At 38.7% G+C, this 27,955-nt stretch overlaps 1 protein-coding gene across 7 annotated transcripts in view; it reads right to left on the bottom strand.

Annotated features, from left to right (window-relative positions):
• Positions 1-5,915: 5,915 nt before the first annotated feature.
• The window catches only part of LMO3 (LIM domain only 3), a 58,504-nt gene continuing 36,464 nt past the window's right edge, over positions 5,916-27,955 (bottom strand). For all 7 annotated transcript variants that reach the window (XM_032445923.1, XM_015867854.2, XM_015867891.2 and 4 more), the window contains 2 exons: positions 15,262-15,387; positions 5,916-6,561 (listed from right to left, as the gene is read on the bottom strand). In XM_032445923.1, coding sequence (XP_032301814.1) covers positions 6,456-6,561; positions 15,262-15,387 — 232 coding nt within the window. In that variant the 3' untranslated portion in view covers positions 5,916-6,455. The remainder of the gene's footprint in view (positions 6,562-15,261; positions 15,388-27,955) is intronic.

A 27,955-nucleotide genomic window follows, 5' to 3' on the forward strand; every position in this document is an offset into this window, starting at 1 on the left:
TGTCTCATTATCTTTTAATTTGTATTAAAAACACCTCCAAATAGTTGGCCTTCCAAGGTGGCCCTTCCTACTTATTTCTCAATGGGGCAGCATAATGCATCGTTAAGTGTAAATTTCTCTTGGCTAGTTTTTCAAAAGAATTAGACAACATAGTTTGATTTTGCTCTAACATGATCTAGAAGCAGTTTCCCCATGGTGGGACAAAAGGGAATCTGAAGAAACTATTATTTAGAATTCCTTGCAATTTGCTGCTGTCTTACAACACCTATAATGTTTTGCTCTATGGTAGCAATCTTACTAGCTCCAAACACTGCACTTAGACGTGTTCAGTGATTACATGAACTGTATGGATTTCATACATTAGATGAGACTCAGCTTAGAATACTAATGTTATGTGCTTTATAGTAATGCAGCAAATCCCAATTTCATTTCGATTGCAATAATCTGGAGTCAAATGTACAAACCTTTGCTAATTTAAGTTGATTTTACCTTTATCATTTTGCATATTACATGATCTTGAGCCATACAGACAAAAGCTTGTTTGGACTTACTGTGCTTTCCTTTTCAGAAAACAGAATTCTTTTTAATTAAAAACACTTTAAAAAAATCAGTATGTGTAATTGCTAACACCTGCTATGTGTTACTAACAGATGTTTCTTACTTACCTAAGGGAACTGTTATAATTACACTATAAGCTTATTGGAATGGAATTTAACCAAGATAGTTTAGGAACTTTAGGTGGTGACTTTGTGTTCTTTTATTAATCTTTCTTATAAAAAAACTTTAAGTGATGAGCTTTTATTTTTTTAATTAATTAAAAACAAAAAAAAAAAATAATCATCACTCCTGAGTCTCCTCCCCAGCCCATTTTTCACCACATGCAATCAACCAGAAATAAACTTCAGAGATCTGGTCTATTCTCTCTCTGATCCATCTCTGAGAATCAAGGATCAGTATGCGTGTGTTGCTCCAAGTGTAGCAGTGGAAAGGCTCATGTTCTGATGGTGGTGTGAGGGTCCTTATAAGTCCTGCTATGGTGGGGTTCAAAAAGCACAGGCTGGCTGTGTGGTGTTGAGAAGCTTGCTGAACCTCCATGCCTCAGCACTCCCATTCACGAAATACTGTGTCACAGCATGTTGGGAGGCCCAAGTCAGAGGCATGAGCACAGGGCTTTGCGATCTTCACTTTAAAATAAGGGCTGGCCATAGCAGCTCTAAGTGCTAACCTGTGGCCAGCAGCTTGCAACCAGGAGGTTGGCCTCCTCTGTGCCATGGAAGTCGGCTGGCACTGCAGCTACCAGGAACTGCTCTGCATTCCCACCCCTTCCACTCGCCTGCAGAGCGACTGCTTCATGTTCTCCCTCTGCATCTCCATTTATGAAACTAATCACACAATTACCTGCAGGCATGTGTTAAATATGACACTGGTCTCGGCAAAATAATGGGCCAATTGCAAACAATGAATAAAGAGAGGCAGCTCCATTTATAACTGCTGTTTCAACAGTGCTGTGTTGTAATCAAAGTGATCTGAGGGTGACTCATTAATTAATTGATGTTCTTTTTTATTATGTGCTATTGAGTTAATGAGTAATTTGTGCTAGATAACTCTCTGAACACGCTGATTACGTGAGATATTTTCTGGGGCTTTCATACCAATGACACGCTGAATAGGTGGAAGATGGTATTTGCTTATGTATACTCATTATTAGCAGGTTGAGGATGAATATAAATCAGCAGAAGGGCATTTTAAAAGGTATTAGATACGTGCAACCATTACTTTAAGGTTTTAAACAGATACTCTGAAGCTTTTAATGCTTTAAATAGTATTAAAATCACTTTCTTTATAATACTTCTATCACCCACAATTGGCAGCCTCTAGAAAGGGTGCCTACACAAAAGATTTTTACTGGGAGCATGTTTGTGCTAATGGCCTATTACCTTGCACATATTGTATTTTGGTTTCCTTTTGCAAGGTACTGAAGTGAACAGTAAACAGGTTTGGTCTGCATCATTGGACTGAAGTAGGAGAAACGTATTAAGTGAATATGTAATTGGTTTTTTTTTTTAATCTAAAGTGGTATTTAAAAGAATAAAAACACTGTTCTTATATACAGTACACACTTTGCTTTCTGTAGCTTGAGTTGTTAAAGCTTTTGATTTATTGAAACCACAACATCTCCAATGCCATAGGAGTTTTTTATTCATTAAACAACAAATGGCTAAATTGATAATTTAGTCTGACAACAGCAGCACAGTGGAAGCTTTCAGAAGAATCAGCTAAATGTATAAAATTATACCCAGCAATCACTACAGACCTTCATTTTTGACAAGATTTGTTCTAGGTACAGATGACTGTAAACTACCTACTGCTGAGAAAATTATAAGAAGCTGCTGTATATTATGTAGAAAAAAGCCTTTAAAGTACTTTATACAGGCTAAATCCTACCAGAGTCCCTGTTTATTTGTTTCTTTTCCCCACATTCTCCCTTCTCACTGACCACTTTTCAATCTATTTTCCTCAAGTCATTTTAAATGTAGGCAATTAGGAACACTTGGGGGGGGTGGAGGATGAATTTTATTTATTTACATTACACGAGCATAAATTTGAGCATTTGGGAGGTGGGGGCGGGGAAGAGGGTGGCAAGGGTGGCAGGAAGAGGCATGATGATATGCTAATATTAAAAAAAAATAAAAAAAAATAATTAAGCAAGATAAAAATACAGTTAAGAAACAGATCGACTTCCTTAGCCCTGCTCACAGCTCCTGTGGAATCCAGGCCATCCTGATGCATTGCACACTAAGACACAGCATGTTGTGATTGGCAGAGCAGCTTTTTACAGTTGAAAAACCAAGGTTATAATAATTCTCCACGTGGCTTAAAAAACAGCAGCTCAAGTATAATAGTGTTGTTTTTCTTGTTGTTGCCGTTATTGGACTGGCTAAACTTAGAGAAATGTAGATATAGAGATAAAATACCCTAAAGACAGGAGATGCAAGTAGAAGCAATCTTGTCTGGCAAATAAGCATACACTGAACAATGGTCAGTAGCAGAACATTTTACTATATACCAATGGAGAATGTTGACACACACTATGATGGAGAAGGAAAGCTAAGAAAAAACCCAAAGGAGTGGTCTGGGCTTCTATCAAAAAGATCAATATGGCGGTCTGGCAGATAGTCTCTTTTAATATTGTCTTATGATATTATACTGTGGTGCTGTAAATGTTTCCATTAAATTTATCAACTCCCAGCTATTATTTTAACAGCCAGGCAAGATGTAAGTTTGAAATACAGGAAGAAATGTAATCAATCTTTGACCTACCTCAAGTCTACATTTATATTATATCTCTGCATACTAATTCTAGATATGTAACTGATTAAGATACAGAAGATCAGAGTGCTCAGAGTAATGCCATATGATCACATTGCAGCACTTCTAACATGCACACCAATGTTTCTTCATCTGCATATCAGCTAGGACTGATAGAGCTCTGAGACTAATCTTTTTCCCTCTGTAGCAGGACCACCATTCTCTTCTCCATATTGAGCAACATATCACAAAATGCACACATGTACATATGAGTAACACCGCATGTAGCAATGAGCTGCTATTTTCCCATTTCACTCTCTACATTTACCCCATGCAGAGCAATTGCACTTTGTGGTCAAGTGCTATAGCATCTACAGCTCTGCTAGTATGTATTTACCTTCATCCCCAACAAACCTCTTGCAGAACAGATGGTTTTGGCGCTGTCCTACCTCAAATCCACGGTTACTTACTGCACATTTGAATGCTCTGCATTTCCCAGAATAACCTAATGCTGTTAGTAACATTTACATGCATAGCTCTTGATTTTCTGTAGAGCTGAACTGCTTTACAAAAGCAGTGTATGTATTTAGCCCCATGTGGCAGATGGGGGCAACTGAGGCACAGAGAAGTTAAGTGACTTGCCTAAGCATATAGCAAGTCGAAGACAGAACTAAGGTCCTTTATTTCCTATTCCCCAACCCTATTTCTGAACCAGGGACTTCTATCAAGCCTATGATCTACCAGTGGAAATCTCAAATGAACTCCTTTTGGCTTCTAACTGGAATAAACAACAGTGGCTGAAATTGGAATCAAAGTAAGGTAATATTTTTTCACCTTCTGGACATCCTCACCTTCATGGAGAGGACAAGATATTTATTGCACTTGAAGATTACCTGGAAGAGCCCAATAGTACCTCTGCTGCATTGGTGCCATAAAGACATTAAGAGACTGGAACAGAGTGGAAGAGAGACTTGTATTTTTGGTGGAGAGGAAGAGAGTTCTCAAAGTAGGGCTAAATTTCATTTAAAAAGCTTTCTGAAACTATTTCTTCCAATTAGCAAGAACAGCCTGATAAGTCTTTTCATTTCTTGCTGGTAAAGCCAAGTTATATAAGTCAAGCTTATTTTTAAAAGGGTTCACAGCCAGAAACAAAACCACACAATAACAATAGTCATTAGAACTAAATATCCATTTCTAACTCAATCCACTGTGCAGTGTACTCAAAACCACACACTAAATGAGTTGCCCTGCTGCATTACAGCCTTTCTTTCCCCATCCCCAGGAAAAACATGTTGAAACAACAGGACAGGGAGAGCTGGGAAGGACAGCAGTGAACTTCAGCAGAGTTGAGGGTTCTCAGGCTAAACCAAAAAAAAAAACAACAACAAAAATGCCCAGCTTCATAGCAACACAGGATATAGGATGGTTGGTTTTTTTTTTTTGGTTTTGTTGTTTTTGTTTTTTTAGTGTTTTGTTTTTTTAAATGCAGGCTGTTTCCTGGTGGGCTAGATTACAGTGGCAAAGAGAAAGGAATTAAATAGGCGTGTAACAGCTTTTTAAACATTCATCTTGCTTTCCAATGCCAAACACCTGTAAGCTCTGTCAGGGGTATGAGCACTTAAGGACATCCTGCTGATGCAATAGCTTCGTGGCTTTAAAAACACAGGTCCACCTCTCCTAGAAAATGGGCCAGCTGGCGACAGTAGGTGTCAGCAGTGACTCTACCTCGGTCAGAAATATTTTAATTGCCAATATTGATGGGACAAAGCTGTGGGATGTTCTTGGGAATTAAGTACTTGTGGGTTTGAGTGTGGTAGCTTTCACCTTCTGTACCAGTATTTCAAAGTTTTGTCCCACCTGCATCAGCATTTAAATTACCTTCGGCACATACTGTGGCGGGTCGCAGAGAGCAGCCACTTTCCTAGTGCCAGCTCAGGGTCCTTTCCTTCCTGCAAATAGACCCCTGGAGGGGGCTGCTTACAGTGCCTTCTAGTATAAGTCTTTTCCGGGGTCTGCTGAGGACACAGCCCTAGAAAACTTCAGAGTCAAACCCCAACTTTAAAAAAGAAAAATAATAAACTAAAAAAAGAGAGAGGAAAGAAAGTGGAACCCCACTGAATTAAAAAAAAAATATATATATATTGAAATGCACATAAACAAAGTACTCTCCCTTTTCTCCCTGCCCTCAAATTAAACGTGCTCAGAAAAATAACACATATCTATTCATATATATATATATATATAATAAGATACCCAGAGGCACTGGCTTGCATTAGGACTTAATTTACAGCAAAATTAAAAACCAAATCCAGGCATTCTGATTGCCTGAGGGGCACAAAAGCAGCACCCAAGATCATTAACTTTTGTACCTTTTATAATATATCCCAAACCAGTCAGATTTCCTTTTCAAAATTTTGTAGTAAAATAAAAGTGCTCTTTGAGGAAAATCTTCGCAATTAAACAGCAGATGCTTAACCCCTGAAAAATAGAGGCTTATAACAGAAGTGCTGATAGACCCTTAACCATAGCATCAATAGCAGCAGGTGCTGCTGGAGTTATTAGCTTTCTAAATAGTTTTAATGTAAACAGTATTCTTAAGCTCTACGTATAGCATAATGGTTGGGATTTGCTCTTTAATTCCTTTTACTAGAAAGATACAGCTCATTTAAAATAGCTGATAGATACAGAAAGCATAAATATACAGTAAGTTTAGACACTGATTGTACTAAATGCAACAATACAAAGAAGCAAACAGGAACACAAATGGTAACACAATAAAACTGTATTACATTTGTGCTTCAAATATTACAGTACATTATATACAATAGTCCAAAATAAACATCTCATGCCAAGTGACACAAAAAGAAACAAACAAAAAAACAAAAACCCCAAACAAATAAACAAAAACCCCAATAGCAAGCAAAAGAATCCAGCTGTATGTACAGTACCTTTTTAATTAACATTCAACTCTGAACTGGAGCAATTTTCACTACATACAGATGCAGTCCGCCTTTTATTTCACGCGACCATTCTGTCTCCCTATATCTACGCTATTCAGTAGGTTCCTGTGTCATTTCTTATATACATGTTGAGCAAAAAAGATAAAAGAACATAGTGCTTTGTATTCTTAACGGTGCGGCATCAGATCAGCGAACCTGGGGTGCATAACCTTCTTTCATCAAACCCTCCTCATAGTCTGTCTGGCACAGAATCATGTTGTTCTTCAGGAAAAATTTGTCTCCAACGCAAAATCTGAAATCACAATAAAAACAAAAAAAAGGTATTTTGAGAGCGAATGATATGACAAAGTCTTCTTTGTGTAAGGAATGCACAACAAGTGTTCACAATATTATTGTACCCACCATGGGCTCACACCTCCGCCGTCTGCTGCAGCACAAACAGACGGACCACGCTTGTCTGTGAGAGTTCAGCAGAGGAATTGCCCTGGTAGCAGAATCCATTCCATGCTTTCAAAAAGCATGGTGCGTGTGCATACTTTTGCTTCCTCAGCCAAAGGCTTCATTCAAAGCCCTCCGAAGACTGTGGGAGTCTTGGATCAGGTCATCAGCAGGCAGATAAAACAGAATAAATAGCTAAGGCTACTGAATTGAGTGAAAAGTAAATGTACTGCTTCCACACAAATCAGAAGGAAAACAAAGTGATCATATACAGGAGAATGCCCATTGGAGATGCATTCTATTTATGTTGTATAGACACAGCAATAAGAATTTCTTGCTTTATATTCCAGCTGAATATTTTACTAGAATTTATTTAAACCGGTGTTTCTGAGAACCTTTCCTCGTATAAAAACAGCTTTCTACATATTGTGATGCAAACTAGAGACACATACGCAGGTAGGCAGAAAAACCTTTTTTTTTCTTCTTCTCTCCCGTAGCAATTGATTATAAATTTCGTCAGTCAGCTAACTACTTTCTCTCTTGTGGTATCAGTATACATAGCTTTTTACGCTATTATGTGCATCAGAATGATCCAATTGCTACAAAATGCTATGAATTATTTCATTTGATTTTCTCTGATGGGTAGGAAAATCACATAACGTTAGCACTGCTGGCTGTCTGGCTTCAGACTTGGAGAAAAGTGGTATTTCCCAGCTAAGCAGCACACTTGAGCATGAGGAGGCTCTTCACCAACACCCCCTCAACCCTTCCCCCCAGCAAAGCTGGTGTTCTTGAAGATGTTTAGGGAACAAGTGAATAGGGCCAATGTATAGAAAAACAGTTTCCCTAGTGACTGCCTTGGCAGGGTTACATTCTTTTGTTTATGGTGAACTCTCCGGCTATAAAATATATGGGGAGGCACTGCTCACATTATTCCAATTAAAATGAAAGAAAGTAACCTAAATGAACCCCTTAACACTGATGTGAATAAATGAAACCAGTTTCTACCCGCTAATTATGGATCTCACTACATAAAGTATTGTTTAATGTGTAACAGATTATAATGTCCTTTTTTGTATAATTTTCAAATGGTGACATCTTGGACACAATTAGGGTCAGATATAAATGCTTGTGTTGTTTACGGTAGATTTAACAACAGAGTAGCTATGGGAATAGCTGTATATGTATTTAATTGTAACAATTTAACCTTCACATAGTGCTGTCTGCTGTAGTTGACCCAGTAAAACTACGTAAATTACACAAGTTGACCTGCGTGACCTCTGATAGTGGTCTCTCTTTATCAGATAGTCAATTCCTAATGATGTTCAAGCAGGAATCTTGGTGAATTGTCACAGATTAAATTGTGTATTGAAAGCAGTCCTTTAATGTTTTGTGAAGTTGGAGGTTTAAATGAGTAGCAGTTGGACTGATTTACATTTGTGAAGATTGGAATGCTAGACAAACAGTGAACCCATTTATTTTCCAACTGGGTAGCTTTGGAAATTTATCCTTATGCTAGCTAAATAGATAGAGGGAAAATAGTGTAATAAAAAAGTGGATTGAAAAGAATTAGCTCTGCTCTTAAAGGAAAATTGGTTTGTTTATTTGTGGCCTTTTTTTTTTTTTTTTTCTCTAGGATTACTGCCTGCTGATGATGATGATTGAGAATTGAGATTATGGTATGATCCCAAAATCTTTAACTTATTTATGGTCAAGACAGTTTTACAGAATTTACAGGTTCCTGCTGTTCTTCCCACCCCAATCCTGGTCCCTGGCAGCCAACAACAGAAAGGTATTTTGAGTATACTTGGTGAAATGGGGTGAAATCCTTGAAGCAAACAAGTTCTTTGGCGGTCTCTCTAGCTTCTGTCTTATGCGTCCTTGTCCATGAAAAGTATTTCAGACAAAAAAAATTTTGTGCATTTTCTTATATTAGGTCAATGATCTTAACTAGTGCTAATGCCTGAAGACGTATTTTTTGCCCTAAAGAAGTCACATAAAAATAAAAATTAAATTAAAAAAAATATATATATATATCCATCTTAGTTTCTCTTAAGTGAACCTACAGATGAGTATGAAGCAGAGGAAATGAGGTATCATGGCAAATCAGCAACCCCATTATAATTACCCCAACAACTACTGATGGAGCTCAAAGCTGAGACGCCCACCCAGAGAAGGCACTGATGTTATTCAGCTGCATGATCCTTTGTGATCCAACATAATATAGAGCTTACTGGGATAATTTGTTTAAAATATTTAACCAATGGAAAAATACATTGCTAAATGAAGTTTGCTTGCATGGCAGTACTTTTACAGACAGCTTCTTGATATATCACTTGCATCAAAATCCTGGCTGAAGGATTTTGTTTCTCAACCACAGTTTGTACTAAAGTACACTATCTACATGAGGGAGTCAGGATGCCTTTCCCAATAAAAAGTGTCAATGTGTTTTGCTTTTGCTATGTTAATATGTCGAGCTAGAAATGCTCTACCTATGCCTACATGGCATTTGACAGCTCTATGCATGAGTGGCTTTAAACACACACAGTTCCACAAATCATTTACCTTCCGAGTGTGCAGCTGTCTTGCAGAGAGGCTGCCTGTGGCTTGCCTAGACAGGCTGGGCTGTGTGATAACCTGTGGGGTGAGAGTCTGTCTGCATGGGAAGATGCTCTCGGGTTCATCCGGGGCTGGGTTTGCACACTGAGAGGAGAGCCACTGCACCTGGGGGAAAACTTGCTTCTTGCCATACTTGTAGTCCAAATTCTGCACCCACTTTCATACTGTGCAAGCTTAGTGACTGAAGCACATTGGCCATATCAAACTTGTGAAAAACTGAAGCACATTGACCATGGTCAAACTTGTGTGCATCCCTGGGTTCTAAATGTATGATTTATGCATTCATTATGTGATGGAGATGTAAGAACCAGGTGAAAAACATCTAAATGTGGCACAATAGCTCCTGAGTACATTGAGACAAGGCAAGACAAAATGCAACAAATTCTGTCCAATGTGTTCCACACTTCCTATCTGACTCTGAAAACCAGATTTACCTTCTTCTGAAGTCAAAGAGCTAAATCTTGTAACCCCTTTGGATGGTTTTGCACATGCCAGTATTTAAACTTGGATCAGGATTAAAATGGAAAGGAAAATTCAAGCCTTGCCTTCCACCTCTGGTAAATGTTTTCATCACGGAATTGACATGGGATGTAAATCAGGACACAATTTGGGCACATATATCAAACAGAATCAAGGAGCATATTGAGATGCAACTGGGTTAGGAGTATATAATGAGGCAAGACTATTACTCTTCCAGCAGGCAGATGGTAGTCTTCAGCCTTCCCTAAAATCCTCACCCAATTTATTTAATAGGCATGCAGGAAGAACGGGAAAAATATACAATAGGCTGCATTAACATGCCAGATTGGACTTACACCCATACATTGATAATACTACTTTTGACATGACTGTGACATTAGTAGAATGACCATTATAATTAAGCCACATTCTAGAACTTCTGTCATATTTTACAATGGCAGAAGAAGGGCCATTTATATTGCAGAATGACCTCTGTTATCATCTTGTTTGGAGGGGGAAGGTGTGCCTAGACTAATCAAAAGTAATATAAGACTTCAATTTTGAGGAATAGCCATTTCATTGTTCAGAAAAGACATTTAAGGAGATCTCCCTACTGTCTGTCATCTTTTCTGATGCATGTCATGGGGTGCATGTCAAGGTACTGAAAACTTCTTAAGTGAGAGAAATACTGCTGTGAACAAAGATGGCTGTGTGTGAAGTACTCCTCAGTAATGCTGCATCTTCGTGGTAGACAGAAATAAAATCTGAAAACATGTATTTGTTTTTCCTCAGCCCAGACTTACTCCACCCACATCCTTCCACTCTGCTTTTTACACTCAGGGATGCAACTTGTCTTCTGTTTGTCTTCCTTTCCTTTTTTTAAAAGCTAATCTGAGTTTCAAGTATAACTCAAGTCAGTGTTAATCTGTACGTAGTGCAGGGAGAACTAAACTATTCTTGTATATCACTCAGTTCACCAGCCTGCACCTATGGTTTACTAATTTTAGCATTCAGTCAAAGACTCCGGTTATTATCAAAGGTTGGAAAGCATAAGCTGTGGCTGGATTAGTATTTTACCAGTAAGATGCACTACATATAAACAGAATACATAGGGTAATGCACAGAACCAAACGGTACAATTTACAGTGACTAACCTTCATATTGTCTGTTTTTCATTTATCATTTTTTAAAAAGCAAGCATGACGAATATATTATTTTTTATTCTAAATTTAGAGATAATAAATGAAAAGAAACAGTACTGAGGTTTTCAGAATTTGTAAGGTGAACACACAAACAAAAGTCTAACATTGGTGTTCAAATAAGCATGTTCCTAGCATCATATTCACCCCCACCTTGACAGAGAACAAAGGCAGCACTGTGCAGGCATTTTTCATTTGATACCAGAAATAAGTGTCTACAGCTACATCAGGACAGTGATTTGAATGTGTATATAACCACTTTCAGCCCAGTGTCCATTAAAATAAAGGTTGTTTCAGATAGAAGGGGAGAGCAGTTGATTTAAATGCCCCTCAGTGACTGCAGAAGGGAGTTTTAAACCATACCCCAAGTTGACTTCAGAGGTAGACAAAAATTATGGCAGCAGTAGGAAACAAGCTGCTAAAGAAGCCGCAGAAATTGAAAGGAAGGATGTAGAAACTCTGGAAAGTGGGAAAGCCGAAGGCAGGCTGAGATCATTGCTGCAGTCAGAAGTGTCAAGCAAAGATGCAGCTGAGCCCACTTGCAAGATTTTCCACTCCATTTTTCCAGTCACACACATGCAAGCTGACAAAGTGTGAATGGTGATGTCTGTTTACGAGTTTATTTTTCCAGTGGTTCCCATCTTTTTTCATTCTTGTTTTTTTTTTTTTTTTTTTTTTTTTTTTTTTTTTTTATTTTTCATTCTTTTTTTTTTTTTTTTTTTTTTAAATTTTCTGCAAAAATCAACTATATGGGGACTACTGTCAAAGTGAGTGGAAGTGCTTCTGTGGAGAGGTTTAATATGGCTACAGAGCAGAAAGGGGAGCATTCACACCATTAAGATGACTGTCACTAAGCTCTGCAAATATTTAGGAGATGGAAGAAATTCAATTTAGTAAACTGGACAGAGACAAGAAAGATAAGGGAGATGCTAAAACCTTGAGGCTGGAGATGCTAAAACCTTGAGCAGAACAAAATCTCTACTGCTTTAAACATCGGTAACAAGAAAAAAAAAGGGGGGGGGTGGGGGGAAATGTCAAAAACTGCCAGGAAAGAGCAATTAGATAGGAGAGCTGAATAGCTTTATGAAATAGAAAACATGCCATAGTGTCTATAGGATACCACAGGACAAGACTTGGTGGCTCAGGAGATCCCTTAGATGTGGAGTTCTTCAACATGATGTTCTCAAAGTACACCGTATGAGACAACAATGTTTTCTTCTTACCCTGAATCTAGCCTCCAAGAGGCCAATAAAGTGGGATAGGTACATTATGGCTTAGTTCAGAGATGGAGTTTATGGCCCAAAAAGGGTCCCTTGAAAATGAGGGTCTAACTGCCATCCACACTGAAACTTGAGTGGGATGGTGAGATACTCAAAAACAGTAAAGCAAAAAGAGAAGCTGTGCAAAAAAGCAGAAAAAATGACTAACTCTCAAAAAGCACTGATGATCGGCAGGTTTTACTCTCACCAGGCCAGAATCAGCCATCTGAATGGGAGGAATACAAGGGTCATGTCATAGTAAGCCTGGAAACCTAGACACTCCAAGAACCAGTGTGATGTGAGCTATCTTGGAAAGCACAGAGCACTGGAAGGAACACAACCAGGGACAACTTGACAGGAGACATTCACCACAGGTAAACACAATGTAATCAAGACTGAAGAAATTATTCAGTTTGCTTATGAACATTACATACGCTCTATTCAGAAAACAGTAGACAGGAACTATAAATCTCAAAAATCTCAAACATGGAACACAACAGAGAACACTACAAACTTTGCAGTGGTACTCCAGATATGGTGTGTGCTTGTATCAGTATAAGGAATATCCCAAAGGAATTAAGATTAGAATATAAAGATGAAGAATGAAGTTAAACATGTACATCTGGCAGTAGCTGGTGAGCCTTCCTAGTTCTGTTGGTGATTTTTTGATATTGCTGATGTGTTTGTAAATATAAATCTCTCTCTTCAATAAATACCACACTACAGATAGAGACTGGAATGAAAGTGAAGAGCAGATCCAGGCAGTGAACTCAAGAAGATTATTTTCCATGCAAGGAGCAGCATGGAATAAAGAAACAAAACAAAACTGCTATCTTGTAAACTTATCCTCACCTGAAGTCTGCTATTTGGTTTTGATTCCCCTATCTTAACTAGAGGAAGAAAAAAGGCTGCTAAGGAGCACAAAAGAAATTATTAATGACATGTTGACTGACAAGATTATTCAATTTAAAAGAAAGATGTTTCATAATAGAAATATACATATAAATAAATTAGTGGTGATGGGCCAGTAAGTAGCACTTACTTATAGTTTTCATCTTTATTATGCAAGTAATGAAAAACAAAAAATTTAAAGCCATTTATTAATGAGAAAGTGTAGTCAGTGGAATTCCTACATTCTCAGTCTAAGGCTCTCATAAAACTATTTGGTCAACCATTTGTCCAAATTACATGCAAAATAAAAAAAGATAAGAGTCTAGACTGAAGGCTCAGGGATGACATGGCTAAGAACTGCTAAATGTCCCTGGCATGCTCCACTTCAGAAACACCTTACAGTACTTCTCCAGTGGGAGTAAGTGGCATTGGGGCACAGTGTGACGCATATGAGCTGCAAAGTGAAACTGTGCATTAGTTCACACTTGTTTTAGTAAAGGAGGTATATTAAAAATAATCATGACAGCTTTACTTTTTCAGGGAAAGAAAAAGAAAGTTCACTTCCTCAGATCCAAGAGTGCTAACTATAATGAAAATCTTTTGTACTCAGGGTACGAAACGTCGTCTGCTTTGCTTGACTGATGAAGATTAGCTGACTTCTTACATTAAAGAAGTTTGTCTTGTATGGGCTGAAGTGACAAGACAATAACTAAGTGCTAATTGTGCATAACCAACGCTAAAGATATGCAGCCCCATTATGGCATGTAATAAATGAAGCGAACAACAGAAATATATTAGGCACTTTAATAATGATACTAGAATAGCAGTTCACAGAAACAGGGATGTGAAGGGTTTAAGAAACAAAATCTAGTCATATCTGTGAGTTTTGAGTGGGTACTACTGGGAGGCTCTGCCTGCCCTGGAATACAGTCTCTTAGTTTCGTGGCAAGGCAAAATTGATATAGGACTTTAAACTGCATTAGAACCTATAATTACTTTGCATTATTATATAGTTTAAGCAGCAGTTATTACTTGCCTGGTATTTTAATTTCCCATGCAACATGATGAAAAAGGTCAATTTGGCTTTATTTTTAAAAGAGTGTAATTGTAGTGTGTTACAATTATTAGCAGCTGTACATTTTATAGTTCTTTAGGGATGTTTGAATTTTAAATGACTATAGAGTTACAAAATAACATACTGCAGGACAAGGTGAGTTAGCAAAGCTTATTTAGAGCAATATGTAACTTTGTTGTGTCAGAAAATTATCTTCCTAATTTTTTGTTACTACCTGGGAATGTACATCTCATTTTTATCCCCACTTGGGGGAATAATAATAATAAAAAAATCTAAATTGGATCATGTAATAATTGAAAATACATAATGGGTACAATGAGTGGACATAATTGGTTCTATCATTTCCTAGATCTCACAAAAGTCAATGGGAAAGCTGCTAGCAACTTCTCTAACAGGATTTGGCCATCACTCTGAATGTTGTTACAGTCCATACCTGCCTCTGAAAAATGCAGTTTTTATAATTTTACCATTTTTGATCATTTTGTTCTGCAACTGTATATGTGACTCTTCAGAACAAAATGTCTGGATTAGATTCTTGGGATTTCTGTAAGCTTCAGTTAAGGACTGGAAGTGAAAATAGGGCATGGGAAGCTCAATGCTGTTACAGAGGAAATGGCAGGAATAAGATTTTGTAAATTTAACTGACCACAGTTCTGTCAAAAGGAAGCAACATAATATGATTTAAAAGAAATACACGTGACAAAAATGAAGAATTCAAATGAAATTAATGTAATAGTGACAAATGATACAGTTCTCTCTTCTACAGCAAATAGTCTCAAAGTCCTTTATAAATATTAATTAATTAAACTTGGCAGACAGCTTTTTGAAGCAAGAGGAGGCGTTATTATTGTTTATTGTTGTGGGATTTGAGGCACAAAAAGTTTTCTGGCCAAGGTCATAAAAAATGTTCTGCTTTAGTCCCAGAGAAAGTATCTTGGTTTTAATCTTGGGCTTCCGCTACTGGTAGATACTTCCTCTTTACTTGAATGTGTACCAACAAAAGAGCCAAATAAAGGCCTAGATTATGGATCAGACCCAATACATTCTCTTACCTCTGATTACAAAGTTGACATGCAAAGCAGTCCAGGTGATAAACATTGTCCTTAGCTCTCATCACCATCTCAAAAGCAGGTATGAGCTTACTGCAGGCAGCGCAGTTTCCTGTAACGCCAAATAACCTGAAGATACAAAAAGACAAATATTCCTGAAGATGCTTAATTGAAAAGAAAATCAGATTTTCATATTTTAATCCTTGTTTCCATTCAGTAGTTGCCTGGCCTTCCCAGCACAGCTCTCTTTGGAAAGGCTGGTGTTGGTGGTCCAAGACTGCCCAGTTTCCAATACAAACGCACAGTCCCTTTGTTGGAAGAGAGTCTAATGGAATGGTGACAGCCTAATATCCCACCTAATGTGATGTGATTCTTCTTCAGGTTATGCTGACCTTTCTGGGTAAAAGGAACATCTTGTTAAACTCAACAAAGAAACAGTAAACACATTAGGGATGTTACATAACTGTGCGGACAGGGGTCAAGCTGTTTGCATACGTGGGAAGAGTCTTCAGCTTGGATTGTGCCATTCAGACAAGAGCCACATAACCTTGGCTTTTGGTGTTATTTATTATTAAAACACACTTTAGCTAGAAAAGAAATAACACTTGAAAAAGCCAATATTCTTCGCATTTTTGACATCTAGTGCTAAAAGCTTTACCACTATTATTAAAAGAACATTTTATGAACAAGTCATTTAAATCGTCAGAAAGCATTAGTGGTTCATGCACCTTACAACCCTATACCATAGTTATTGCTATGATTATGGTATTCAGGTAGCACATTAAAGTAAATGAGGCTGTAAACTATATATAGGCACATCAGGAATAGAAGTATAAAATACCGTAAGAACAATATAAAATGCTGTTTTTGCCAGACATCTATAGATTTTTTTTTCAAAATTCTCTTTGTTAAAGATTTTCAATACTTTTCAAGTGGGTGTATTACAAAAAAGTTGCACATATGCATCCTTTTGTAACATAGAAGGATTATAATGAACAAGAAAAAATACGTTAGCACTACGTGGCAGCAATCTTTGAAACTAAGTTTATTTAAACTACTTAATAGTTGTGATGGATTATTAAAAGTAATGCTCTGCTTGTGCATTTGTGCTTGTGCAGTTAATGCTGTTTTTAACTATGAAGCACACTAGATGAAAACGCCACATCTGCCAGTTTTCTTTTTTCCCTCAACATCAGGCTGACAGCAGAAAAATATAATGGCTCTCAAGGGAAACACCAAATTAAAAGCAGTTCTAAACTAATGAATTCAAAGGTGCTCTGTAGAAAATTCAGTTTGGTAACATAAAAATGAACGCCGTTTTTAATCACATCCCTCCATTTTACTGAATTTCATGGGTTATCAACAAGCCTACTTAATTCCAAATCCTTTTGCCTTCTGCTTCTACTTAGAATGTGCTTTCTGCATAATATGTGGTGCTTATTTTTAGAGTTGCAGCCCCCTCTTTCCTGTCTGACCTGCTGGTCACTAGCCTTCCCAGAAAGAAGGTTTACCACCAGGCTAACCACCATGAGCTCTTGTTAGAATGGCTCATTTCAACTTCTAGTTCCATAAGCCCAGTCAATAAAATTATAGATTACTTAAACAGCTTATAAATATTCCCACTGTAAAATCATTGAATTGTTTGAGTTGGAAGGCACCAATGAAGGTCATCTAGTACAGCTCCCCTGCAATGAACAGGGACTCTGTTCTAGTTCTGCTTCAAACATGCATGGGTTTTGCCAAGGCTGCCTAAGACCCACTCAGCCTTTCATTCTTCATCTGAAAGGCACAGGACTTCAATGCCCTTCACAGCTGTGTCTGACTTTGCACCAGGAAAGACCAAACCCACTGATGAAAGGCCCAGCTCTGTTTCCTATATGTCTATACAGAAGACAGTGCAAGTTCATTTGTATGAGGAAAGCACACCAAGCCGCAAACAGTGCTCCACAACAGCAACACTTCAGTGTGCATTTGAGGAAAGTTTTGGTGACTTCCAGCTCAGCACAGAGGGGCCAGCAAGCTGAGGTGCAAAAACGATGCTTGAGATGCAGCCCAAACACTTGAATAGAGAGCATGCTAGGTGCAGGCGTATCTCCTACAGTCATGTTCAATACATTCAGGTGGAAGTGGGGGAACCCATTATTGTTAGAACTGCAGATCAGTGAAACAACAGGGGATGTCATTCAGCATTATGAAAGATGGAGATTTACTGTCCTGCAGCCCACTGCGTGCAGATTTCCCCCTTTCTCAAATCAGAGACCACCACTGGAGCTGCTTCAGCCAAGCACCAACTATATTAAAATTTTTCAATTACATAAAGGAAAGGAGGCCTTCCTTGCCGTTAGTTCTTCCCCACCACACACAAAACAAACATGTGAGATTTATATTAGCTATTGTTAATTTTGGATAAAGCTGTTTATATGAAGAACATAGTTTTCTCCCATTAATAATAATAATAAAAAACCCACAATGCCATTTTGAAATTCTGGACATAGTTTCCCCCAATTTCAATTGCTCTCGCTCCCTGAGCATTTATCAGCTACCTGATTAGAATTTGTTTCCACACAAACCATTGATCATCAGCCTATTACTAGGCAAATGACAGTTAATTACCCACTACATTAACCACTGGGACCTGAGACCTGCTTCTGCTGCCATCAGTCAACATGATAAATGTGGCAAGTTCAGTAATGCATGGCCAGCCCTGAGCTGCCTGCTATAGTGTGAACAACCCTCAATCTCACTTCCAGGCCCAGGAAAATCTATGGCAATCTGCATAATTACAAGCTCTGGGTTAATAACAGACAAATGATTTGTTGCATCTAAACAAAGTCCTTGGAATGGGCCTGGTCTCCTGTGGCTGCCCGGGCTGCTGTTGTGCCACTGCCGTACTTCCCGCTACGACGCGTGTGAAACAGAGCCCTGACGCTGTAGCCTTCCAATTTGTTGCCCTCCAATTTATGGATTCTGCATATGTGATTTTTAATCATTAAAGAACTCTTGAAGCAATATTATCTTAATTATTCTCTGCTGTAACCAGGGAATTAGGCTTCAGATAAAATTTTCTTCTTCTGTGCACTTTCCCTGCCTCGCTGGAGGCTCCATCAGTTTTCATCTACACCTGGACTCTGAAATTCTAATGATGAATTATTGCCCCTTTTCCTAAGAGGGCGAACCTTACAAGGGAACATTTTACTGAACTGTCAGCTCACAGACTGAGTGCGGAGATGCGGAAATCTGATCTAATTTACTGCAAAACGATGCATTTGTTAGACTTTCTCCTCAGTTTTGTCCAAGGAGCAAGAGATCAGCCAGGACTTGTACTTGTACTCGTACTCCTTTGCACTAGCGTATGTGCACTTTTTATACACTGCTTTGTTTTCTTCCACATTTCAAACCTGTTACATGAGCCAGTTTCTAAAACATAAGGGTTTTACTTGTGGAAGGAACAAATGGATTCTTGACAGGATCTTAGCTGGAGATGATGCACTGAGCTACAGTCTCTTGCTCTTACAGTCTCTGCATTACCAAAAGAATGTCAAGGATTTCATTTCTGCTCAGTACTCACAGCTGCCAGGAATCATTCTGAGTTTTATTTACTGTATTTTTTAGGGTCAGAGAATGCTTAAACTCATACCTTTCACATCTACTTACAGGTAGTTAGAATATGACCTGGTTACCTCAGCAGATTAGAACACCGATTCTCTCACTGACTTCTTGAAGCAATAAAAAGAGCCAAAACATAGAAGTGCAAGGATTTATATTTTCTCCTCATATTCTCAACCTCTGAAACTTTATTCTGTATGTACACCACGATGAGATAAGAACGATCGCAACAGCAAAAGTGTTGACTCTTCATGTATTTGAGTGGTATAGAACATCCTAAACAGAGCTAAAAAATGAAAGACATGCAAGAGCTCTTCCGCAAACAAACCCAAACCTGACAGCTTGAGCAGCAAAAAGTGTGATTAAGCACCATGCTATTGATTCTGCTTTGGTAGGTTTACTAAACAGAAACCTGAAGGTTAAGTACTGATAGATGAGAAAAAGGAAAAAGCTAGGAGGAAAAAGAACAGAAAGAGAGAAAAGAAAGAGTAGACAGCAAAGTGCAGAGAAACTGATTCAACCACGCTATATCTATGAGCTATTTGATTTCTAGAGGGACACAGTTTAACCACATGAACACCAATTTCCATCCAATTCTACAGTCTTTGGGTGGGGCACTGAGCATGAAAGGGGGACCTGGTTCTCACCAGAAATTCAGAAATGCCACGTAGCCAGGATAGCCAGTTTGTAGTGGGAGTAAGAATCATCTGTTTGCACAATGGAAAATGAAAGAGTAAAAATATCTTGAGATTCAGGAATGACAAAGCCAACATTAAATGGAATTTATCCTGTGGCACAGTAATTATGGATAGTTTCACACGGCTTCAAATTATTTTTCTTCTCATTCCCACTACCAGGTTAACTAAGTTCATTAGGGAAAAATATATATGGTAACTGAGTTCTAATCCTGCCTTTGCCACTAACTGATTGGGTGACCTGGAAACTCACTTAATTCTCGTCTCAATTTATTCCCTACAAGGAGGTGAGACCTAATCTTCACAATGAAATATCCCTGCTAGATACAATTTCTATAAAAATTGAAATGATACTTTCAAATCTCTGTTCTTCACAGTGAAGGGAGGAATCAAAATAATACACACACTGTTTTAAATGTAATCAGACATGTAGTGAAATAGACCATCAGTAGGTATGTGTATTATTCAGGATTTCAATTCAAGATGCCTGTACTGAAAGAAGGCATTTGGCCCTTAGCAAAAATTTCAGACAGCGTAAGATTCTATTTGGAGAAGCATAAAACCACATAATAGAACCTAAAAGTTAATGAGTGTGATAGAGAAAATTATCTAAGTATCTAGATTGCAAAGCATACTGAAAAGCACAGATTTAGAGAATTTGTAACACCTACATGCTGAGTATTTTTTAGATTATTAGGCTGAGATTTTTTTTTTTATTATTATTTTAACTAAGTGATGTAGGGACACAACTACTACTGGCTTTAAATAGACTTTATTCTCTTACTTCCCACCAGATATTTTTGAAAATCCTCCCTGTCGAACTGCAGAGAAAGGCAAGCAGGTAAATCTGTCCCACATACATTTTTATGAATGCCTGGCAAACTTATTTCACTCCCACCCATCCTCAGTTTTCTCTGGAAAAACTTTCCAAAAGCTCACTGAAAATGAAACATGCTTCCAGCCAAAGGGAATGGAGACAGAGCCCCACTTTGCCTACTACAGTTAAACCAGGCAAAAGCAGATGGAATTAGAGAACAGAGCTCCTACCAAGCTCATTCACAGACCTCCTGGCTCCCTAAACAGCCAGTAAAAGACTTCAGGTGACTGCTTGAATTAACTCTGTTCCACTAATTAACAGTAGGCAGGAAGCTGGAGACTCCTTCAAAAGGAAGGAAAAAGGGGACAGTGGAGAAAATGACCACTTTTGAAACAATTTTCCATTCTCACCTGTATCCTCATAACTTCTTGCATATCCTTCTTAAAATCCCTACCATTTTAATTCATTTCTTGACAAAATTGGGGTGTCAAAAGACGGAAACACTACAAAGTTGCAAACCAGGGCTCCAAGTAGATCTGAGCATGGAGCCTTCAGCTAGCACTCCTCAGCTGCAGGAACAGTGGCCAGATTTTCATAGAGCTCAGCATTCTGGGTGCCAAATTATTTTAGAAAATGTAGAAGCGCAAGTGTCATAATGTGGGAGCAGTGAGATAACACAGTTCTGATTTAGATGCCTATCCAAATTATCTAAAAACCTTGTCCTTGATGTTATATAATGAAAAAAAAAAATGAAGAAAAAAAAAAAAGAAAAAAGAAAAAGAAAAAATGTCCAAATGGTCAACCTAGTAGAAGTGTATTAAGGAAGGCATTCATATACAATTGCTGAAGTGTGTTTAAACATATACTAAAATCAAAGGCTGATTCAGTGTTTGCCTTGTTTGGTAATGCTGTGAAAAGAGGGCTGCTTTGCCAAATTAGAGCAGAGAAGCTTTTTCCACCTAGGTACCCTTTGTTTTATTTCAAAAGCAAACTCACACATTGCAGAATTAACTTGACATTGGAAGTATGCTGACATTCATAACAGTGTCTGTTTGCAAAGATCCCCAGCACGTGCCACCTGAAAATACAGCTCCCCTTTGCTGAGGGTGAGCTGGGGGTACCTCTCTAGAGCCCGTGCTTTTGAAAATTTGCATTGGTTGGCAGCTGGATTGTGGGTAGATGGAGATGCTGCAGTACGGTGTGACTGTAGCCTCACAGCATTGTGTCTTAAAGTATTCTTTCATGTTTAACTAACCTGGGTATGTGAGCAACCCCACACAGCCTTGGTTACACTGTGTTAAACGTGTTGTACTTGTCTATCTGCAGCATAATACTCAAAACTGGAAGTGCAAACCTTTCAAACGTGAAGCTGCTGTTTATCATCCATCCAATGAAGAAGAAAACAAACATGTTCATTGTGAACTACAATAACTAAAATATAAATATATATTATTCTTTTATGTCTTCTCACACCCAAGTTTTATGTACTGTCCTCATCACCATGGATCTTAATTTAATGTAGCTGAGATACTCCTCTCAGCACAGGCTTCCAGTCTGTTCCATCTGTGTAGAACAAGCCATTTGCCAAACCTTGGCCTGCGCCTGTTGAAGTTCTTAAAACCAAGCATTTTTATTTATTTGTTAATTTTTCTGCACAGGCTGTGTGAAAGAATTCTTTATGTAAAGCTAACATGGATGAATTTCATTTTCAAACACCTCAAAACCAGACACTGAAAACAAAATATAGATTTGTTTCTATATCCTTCCCTAATTAGGTTATTTGCATTCTGTGAAACAATTTAAGCTTTCATTTCAAGCAAGCCTTAATTTTGAGTCAAAAAATCTGAAGCATGACCAGACATAATTGATGTAATGCCACTTCTCTATAAGCTGTAGTTTGAGAAAGCTATCAAAGGTGAGCATTTTGTTGTTTGGTCAACAGAATGTTATCTCCAAAGCCTAAATCACAGAACTTTAAAAAGCCCTTGTCCATCTTAGCTGCAAATATAGCCATATCGTTTATGTCACAGTCTGCTTCCTTGTCCCTTCAGTCACGCAGCCAGATCATCAAATTTTCAGTCTAAAGCTAAAATGCAGTTTTAAGAAGTATTCTGGCCTAATTTACTGTCTGTTTTTAATAAAGTTGCAATTTTGTTTCATTTTACATTTTCTCTAGCCACTCTCATTGACTCGGATGAAAAGCAAGGATGATTGTGCGCAGTGCATGATGATCTATGCCTGATATCGTGGAAATAAATTCAAGTTAAAAATGACCTCCCAATGCACTCAGGGCTCTGCTTTGCACCACCACTCATGCATCGTGACATCCTTAAACTTCTACCAGTAAGTCAACATCAATATTACATCCATTTCTACAAAGCAACCATATAAACTTCATCTTTCCACACACGCTTTACTTTAAATCATGCATATAAATCCACCCGCACACACAGGCTGAATCTAAAAGTTTGTAGATACTCGGATGACGTATTTTCATTGTCAGACTTGAGCAACTTAAAAACAAATCTAATGCCCTATCTCAAATAATAAGAGGAAAACAATATCCTCAAATGGTTCCTATCCCAATTCTAACTGTCACTAAACAGTTGTGTGGTTCACAGCCAGCAAAGTGCTGCAACCACATGGTGCTTCACCAGTACTAACTAGTCAGTATCCCAGCTAACTTGCCACTTACATGTTTCTGCACAGTTCCTGGATTTGGAGGCTTACCTAAGGCCACGTGCCACATACTGTATGACATGGATGTTGTCCCATGCTGTGCCTATACCTTTTGGCTGTAAGAAAACATCAGTGGACTCATTTTGCCACGTGCTCTCCCTTCTTCATACCTGAACAAACGATCTTGAAGATAGCTCAGTGACAGCTCAACAAGACTGACAAGGACAGGCCAGAAGTGGAGGATCTGCAGGGATGACCTCAGCTATGGTGCCCACAGGACCACTTTCACTTGCTACATGGACACTGCTCATGCAGTCAGCATCTGTCCTCATGGTAACGCTGTGAAACTGGTGGCATTAGGAGATGCAGGTGGCCTGAAGTCCCCCCCAGGAGCAAGCCACTGCAACATGGACATGGGGAATTTTGACTTGCCTACAACTGCATACAGTTCCATGTTACTGCTGAGGAAGCAGAACTCAAGAGATGCTTTCAAGATGCATTTCAGATTCATCTCCCATATACAGAGCTAAACAGGAAAAATAAAATGCACACTTCAGAACAAATGCTGAAGGAGAGATCTGGGAAGAAAAGGAACTGAATAAAAAAGCAACCTGATGAGCAGTGGCCAAGCTCCTATCGTTTCCCAACAACTCCATTATTTCTCCAGTGACTAAGGAGAAAAGGTCTAAGTGGTGCATACAGAGCTAGCCCCTGGAGGGGAGGGGAGGGGAGGGAAAGATATTAAGGTACAAATATATGATTAGCTGCCTAATGTGAGGGACAAACCTAGACATTTTTCACTTTGCCCCAGAGGTGACTGAGAACGCAGAACCTCTGGGTAAGAAATCAATGTGTAGACTGTCAGGTAAATACATGCTGAAATAGAAGTGGGGGGTAAGTTAATAGTTCTATGAAGTCATATAATAAAGTCTATAGTTCTTTCATCAGTGAAGCGAACAATGCAGTCACTGTGTTTCTCCCCTGGTGTAATAGCAAAGACGGTTGCTAGACTCTGAAAATAAATTATGCCATGCTTTATTAAATGGTAAACAGCTGTTCCAGCCACAATACAGCACATGCTAATTGAAGAATGCCTTAAGCAGTCTTCTAATAAAAGGCTTTTAAGAGTTGGAGAGGAAAAAAATAAAAAGGCAGCATCATGACAGACTTACTATCACGGATTCCCTTAGTTAAAATTCAGCGCATGGGTCATTCAAGGTGAGAAGTATATTCTGAGAGAAGAACTACAGTAATGAACATTTAAGAATCATTAGCAAGCTCTTTCATGCCATGATGCTGTAGGCAAAGATGTGCTTAGGTACGAAGTGCAGCCACAAGGTTCTCTTCGTGTTTCTACGTCTTGTTTGGCCAGGAGATATGCATTCAGGGACGCAAAAAACATGCAGAAAGAATTGCTCTTTATAAGGTTGTGACCCCCAGCCCAGAAACCTCAAAACCTCACGGGAATCACCCAAGACATTTTGGCAGAGAATGAGCTGTGATGTGAGCCATAAAAAAAACAACAAAAAAAAAAACAACAAAAAAAGCCCACATCCATAGAGCAGACAGAGGATGCTAATGTGGCAACATGAGCTCCATACCAGCAATTCTTTCCAAGCAGGTATATCACTGTAGTTATGCAGAGTCCTGACCTTAGTTCCAACCTGGCTCTGTCAAGCTGAAAAGGTGTGCAGTGCCCTGCAGTTGTGAGAGGGGCCATTAGAAATGCTGAGGCAGAGTCTTTTTTTTTTTTTTTTTTAACATTAACAGGTTAATGATGAAAGTCAGTAGGGAATGTGAGTCAATGTTTAGTCTAGGGAAAGAAGTCTCGATGCCCAGTCCCTGCACTACCCTACAAAGTGGCCTTGCTCAAATATCCTCTCTTTGCACCTCAATTTTTCCATCTTTACTTTACATTAAAAGAACAACAAGAATCTTGGTGTGCAAAAGTCCCTTAAGAGCCCTGAATGATAACTACAATGAAAAATATGTACTTGCAGAAGCTACTTACTCACTGACATCAGCAGAAAGAATTGCTCTTGGTAAAGTAGTGATCTCCAGCCCACAAACCTCAAAACCTCAAAGCCCAAGAATAACAGTCTTGGTATTCAGACTATAAGACATCCGCTTTCTGGAAAACTGCTTGCAGAGCTAAACTAGATGTGCATGTGTGTCAAATAAAACTTCCAAAACAGTTGCACAGGAGAGAATAAAAAGGGACAAAGTAGTGTTTTCACCGCTTTACAACAGAATAATTTCTTCTCCTACAGTTGGAATTACTCCATTCTGAAAACCACTGTAAGATGAGTGCTGCATGGTGAGTGAGAAGCTTCTTTTCAATGTTTGCAATAAGCAAAATGCTTAGAAATTAGGAAAAAGGATGTGCGTCAATCCATTAGATGGCATGCAAATAGTTCATTCTGTTCATGTAAAGCATATGATGTGCTTGCAAAATCATGCAACAAAGCGATGGTTTAATAGAACTGCTCTTCCTATAGAAATGGAAACAGGTGAAGTTTTCCTTCGTGTGGACTATGTGAACATTTCTTTTATAAATAAAAGCTGAAGTATCCAAGGTATTTCCTTTGTTGTGTCACCTTTAGGACTTTACTATTTGAAGTATTCCATTGAAATGGCTACGCTCTGCTCAGTGTTCAGAATTTTAAGTAAAACCTTAAACAGTTACAAATCAAAGCATCACAGTACTTTGAAGAAGCACATACACGATACACATCATATACTGCATGCATATGCATTGCTGCTATCTATATATCATCAACACAATTGCAAAAATATTACAGCTATGGGAAAAATATTTTGAACAAAATATAAACATTAAAATCATTATTTCAAAATAATATCATTTTCAAAACTCAGATTTCAGCAGATTTAGGGCTGGTTTTAGAAGTATGCTTTCAAAACATGTCACATTATGAGATAAATATCCACTACGATTTTCTGGCATTAACCCAGTTGTTTCAGTTAATATTGCGCCTAAAATAAGTTGAATGATCCACTGGAATAAAATGTACTGACCAAATAATTGTCAATAATATACATTGTTTTCTCCCCTGTATTTATTAAATTCTTCAGGTTTTAAGGTATCAATATTTACACACCTGCACATGGTATTACAGCTCCTTCCATGCTCCCTACAATTTTTGTTTCTCTTCTGAAAAGAACACTTGACAAAATTCTGCACCAATGTCTCACTCAGATTTATAATCAATGTAGCAGAAAATTATATTTCTAATTAAATAAAACTGAGCATGAATTGAGGCAAATGCTAAAAGCACTACAAACAGTACAAAGTTAGGAGATGAACAAAATCTCAAACAATAAGCAGGTAATGTAAGTGCATATATTAGAAACATCTCAATTATTACATCCACAAAGGCAGAACCTAAAAAGCTGCATTTCATAAGAAGGTGTCATGTTGACATATATTGCTCATTAAAAAAGGTGCCGTTTGTATATGGGTTACTGTTCTTCATATGCATGAATACTGGTAACACATTGTGGGAAAGGAAAGCCCTTGAGATTTTGTGTAGTTTGAATATTTAATGTAACAATAGTTTGCTCCCTAATAAAGAAAGGAAAGAAATTTGGGAGACTAGGACATAAATTTGCCTATTTATTCTCATGCCCTGACTACAGCTGGGTATCGGCACCCTCCGCGCAGCCCTCCAGACGTGTCGTTACAATTACGGCGCTGCTTACAGAGCTGCTCTTTAACCAGAGCTGCAGACTACAAACGCAAAGCTTCCCGTCACCTTCTTCAGCAGAAAATACCGAGCAGCGTATATAATATTTGTATATAATATATATGTGTACTAACCTACTAGTTATCTCTGCTTACACTCTGGCTGTCAGGAAACTGTCAGCTGTAAAGGCGATAAGGTGGGCAGTTTAAAGAAGATACTGACGCCTTAAGCTCCTTAATGTGCCAAGAATCAATCCCATGAAAGCAAACAACTTGAAAAAGGGTTATATGTATTTAGGAAATCTCTCAGCTCCCCTCGCGCTTGCTGGAGCCAGAGCCTGCGCTGGAGTTTTCTCACCCTAATGACCCCTGAAGCGGCCCGCAGGGATTGTGAAACAAGGCCGTTACACGAGGCAGCTCGCTAATTGAGAAGTTGATCGGGGGTAGAGGGATCCTGCTTTACTGCGTTAAGTGCCGAAATCAAGCATGACTGGATTGACGTCGCCAAATCACTGTCTGGAGGCCACTCCAAGCCAGGAGCAGCAGGGCTTTTCACACCTGATAGGCCCCCACTCTATCTACATCAAGTCGCATTAAGAAAGGGATGTATTACAGGAGGGGAGCCTCTGCCCCTGAAGAGTGCTGCCCGTGCCGGCTAATTGCTGCGTCGCAGCTTCCTAGGCACAGTCAGTGTGCTCAGGTGCCAAAACCACGCGCTACCAGCTACAGTTACAGGGCCTACTTTCACCTCCCCTCCAAAAAAACAGGAAAGGCCCTTTCCATGTAAGGGAAGCGATTAGGAGAATGAATTATTTGTTCTGGTTGAGAAAGCTGCCCTGGAAGACAGCATCAAGAGGATGCAGGCTGCCACCATGACATGAAGCACTGGGAGGGCACCTCAGGAGCCCTGTCAGAGAGGGAGAGAAGCTGGAGAAACTGAGGCAGGGGACTTGGAGCACACAGGACCATAAACCACTGAACTGACAGGCTTTTCAATCACAGGTGGATGCCTAACTGTCTCTTATTCCTCTGCAAATCCCTCTCATCAGCAGTTTGATCAAGGTGACAGAGAGAGGCTGGGATTTAATCCCAGCTAGGATTAACACCCAGCAGTTCCTGCCCCGCAGTCCTCAGCTTGGCTCGACTTTAAAAGGGGTCAGCTCTTATTTCCATGTACCATCAGAAGACGCAGCCATG

The sequence above is a fragment of the Coturnix japonica genome, chromosome 1, assembly GCF_001577835.2.
Source record: "Coturnix japonica isolate 7356 chromosome 1, Coturnix japonica 2.1, whole genome shotgun sequence".
Classification (NCBI taxonomy): domain Eukaryota; kingdom Metazoa; phylum Chordata; class Aves; order Galliformes; family Phasianidae; genus Coturnix; species Coturnix japonica.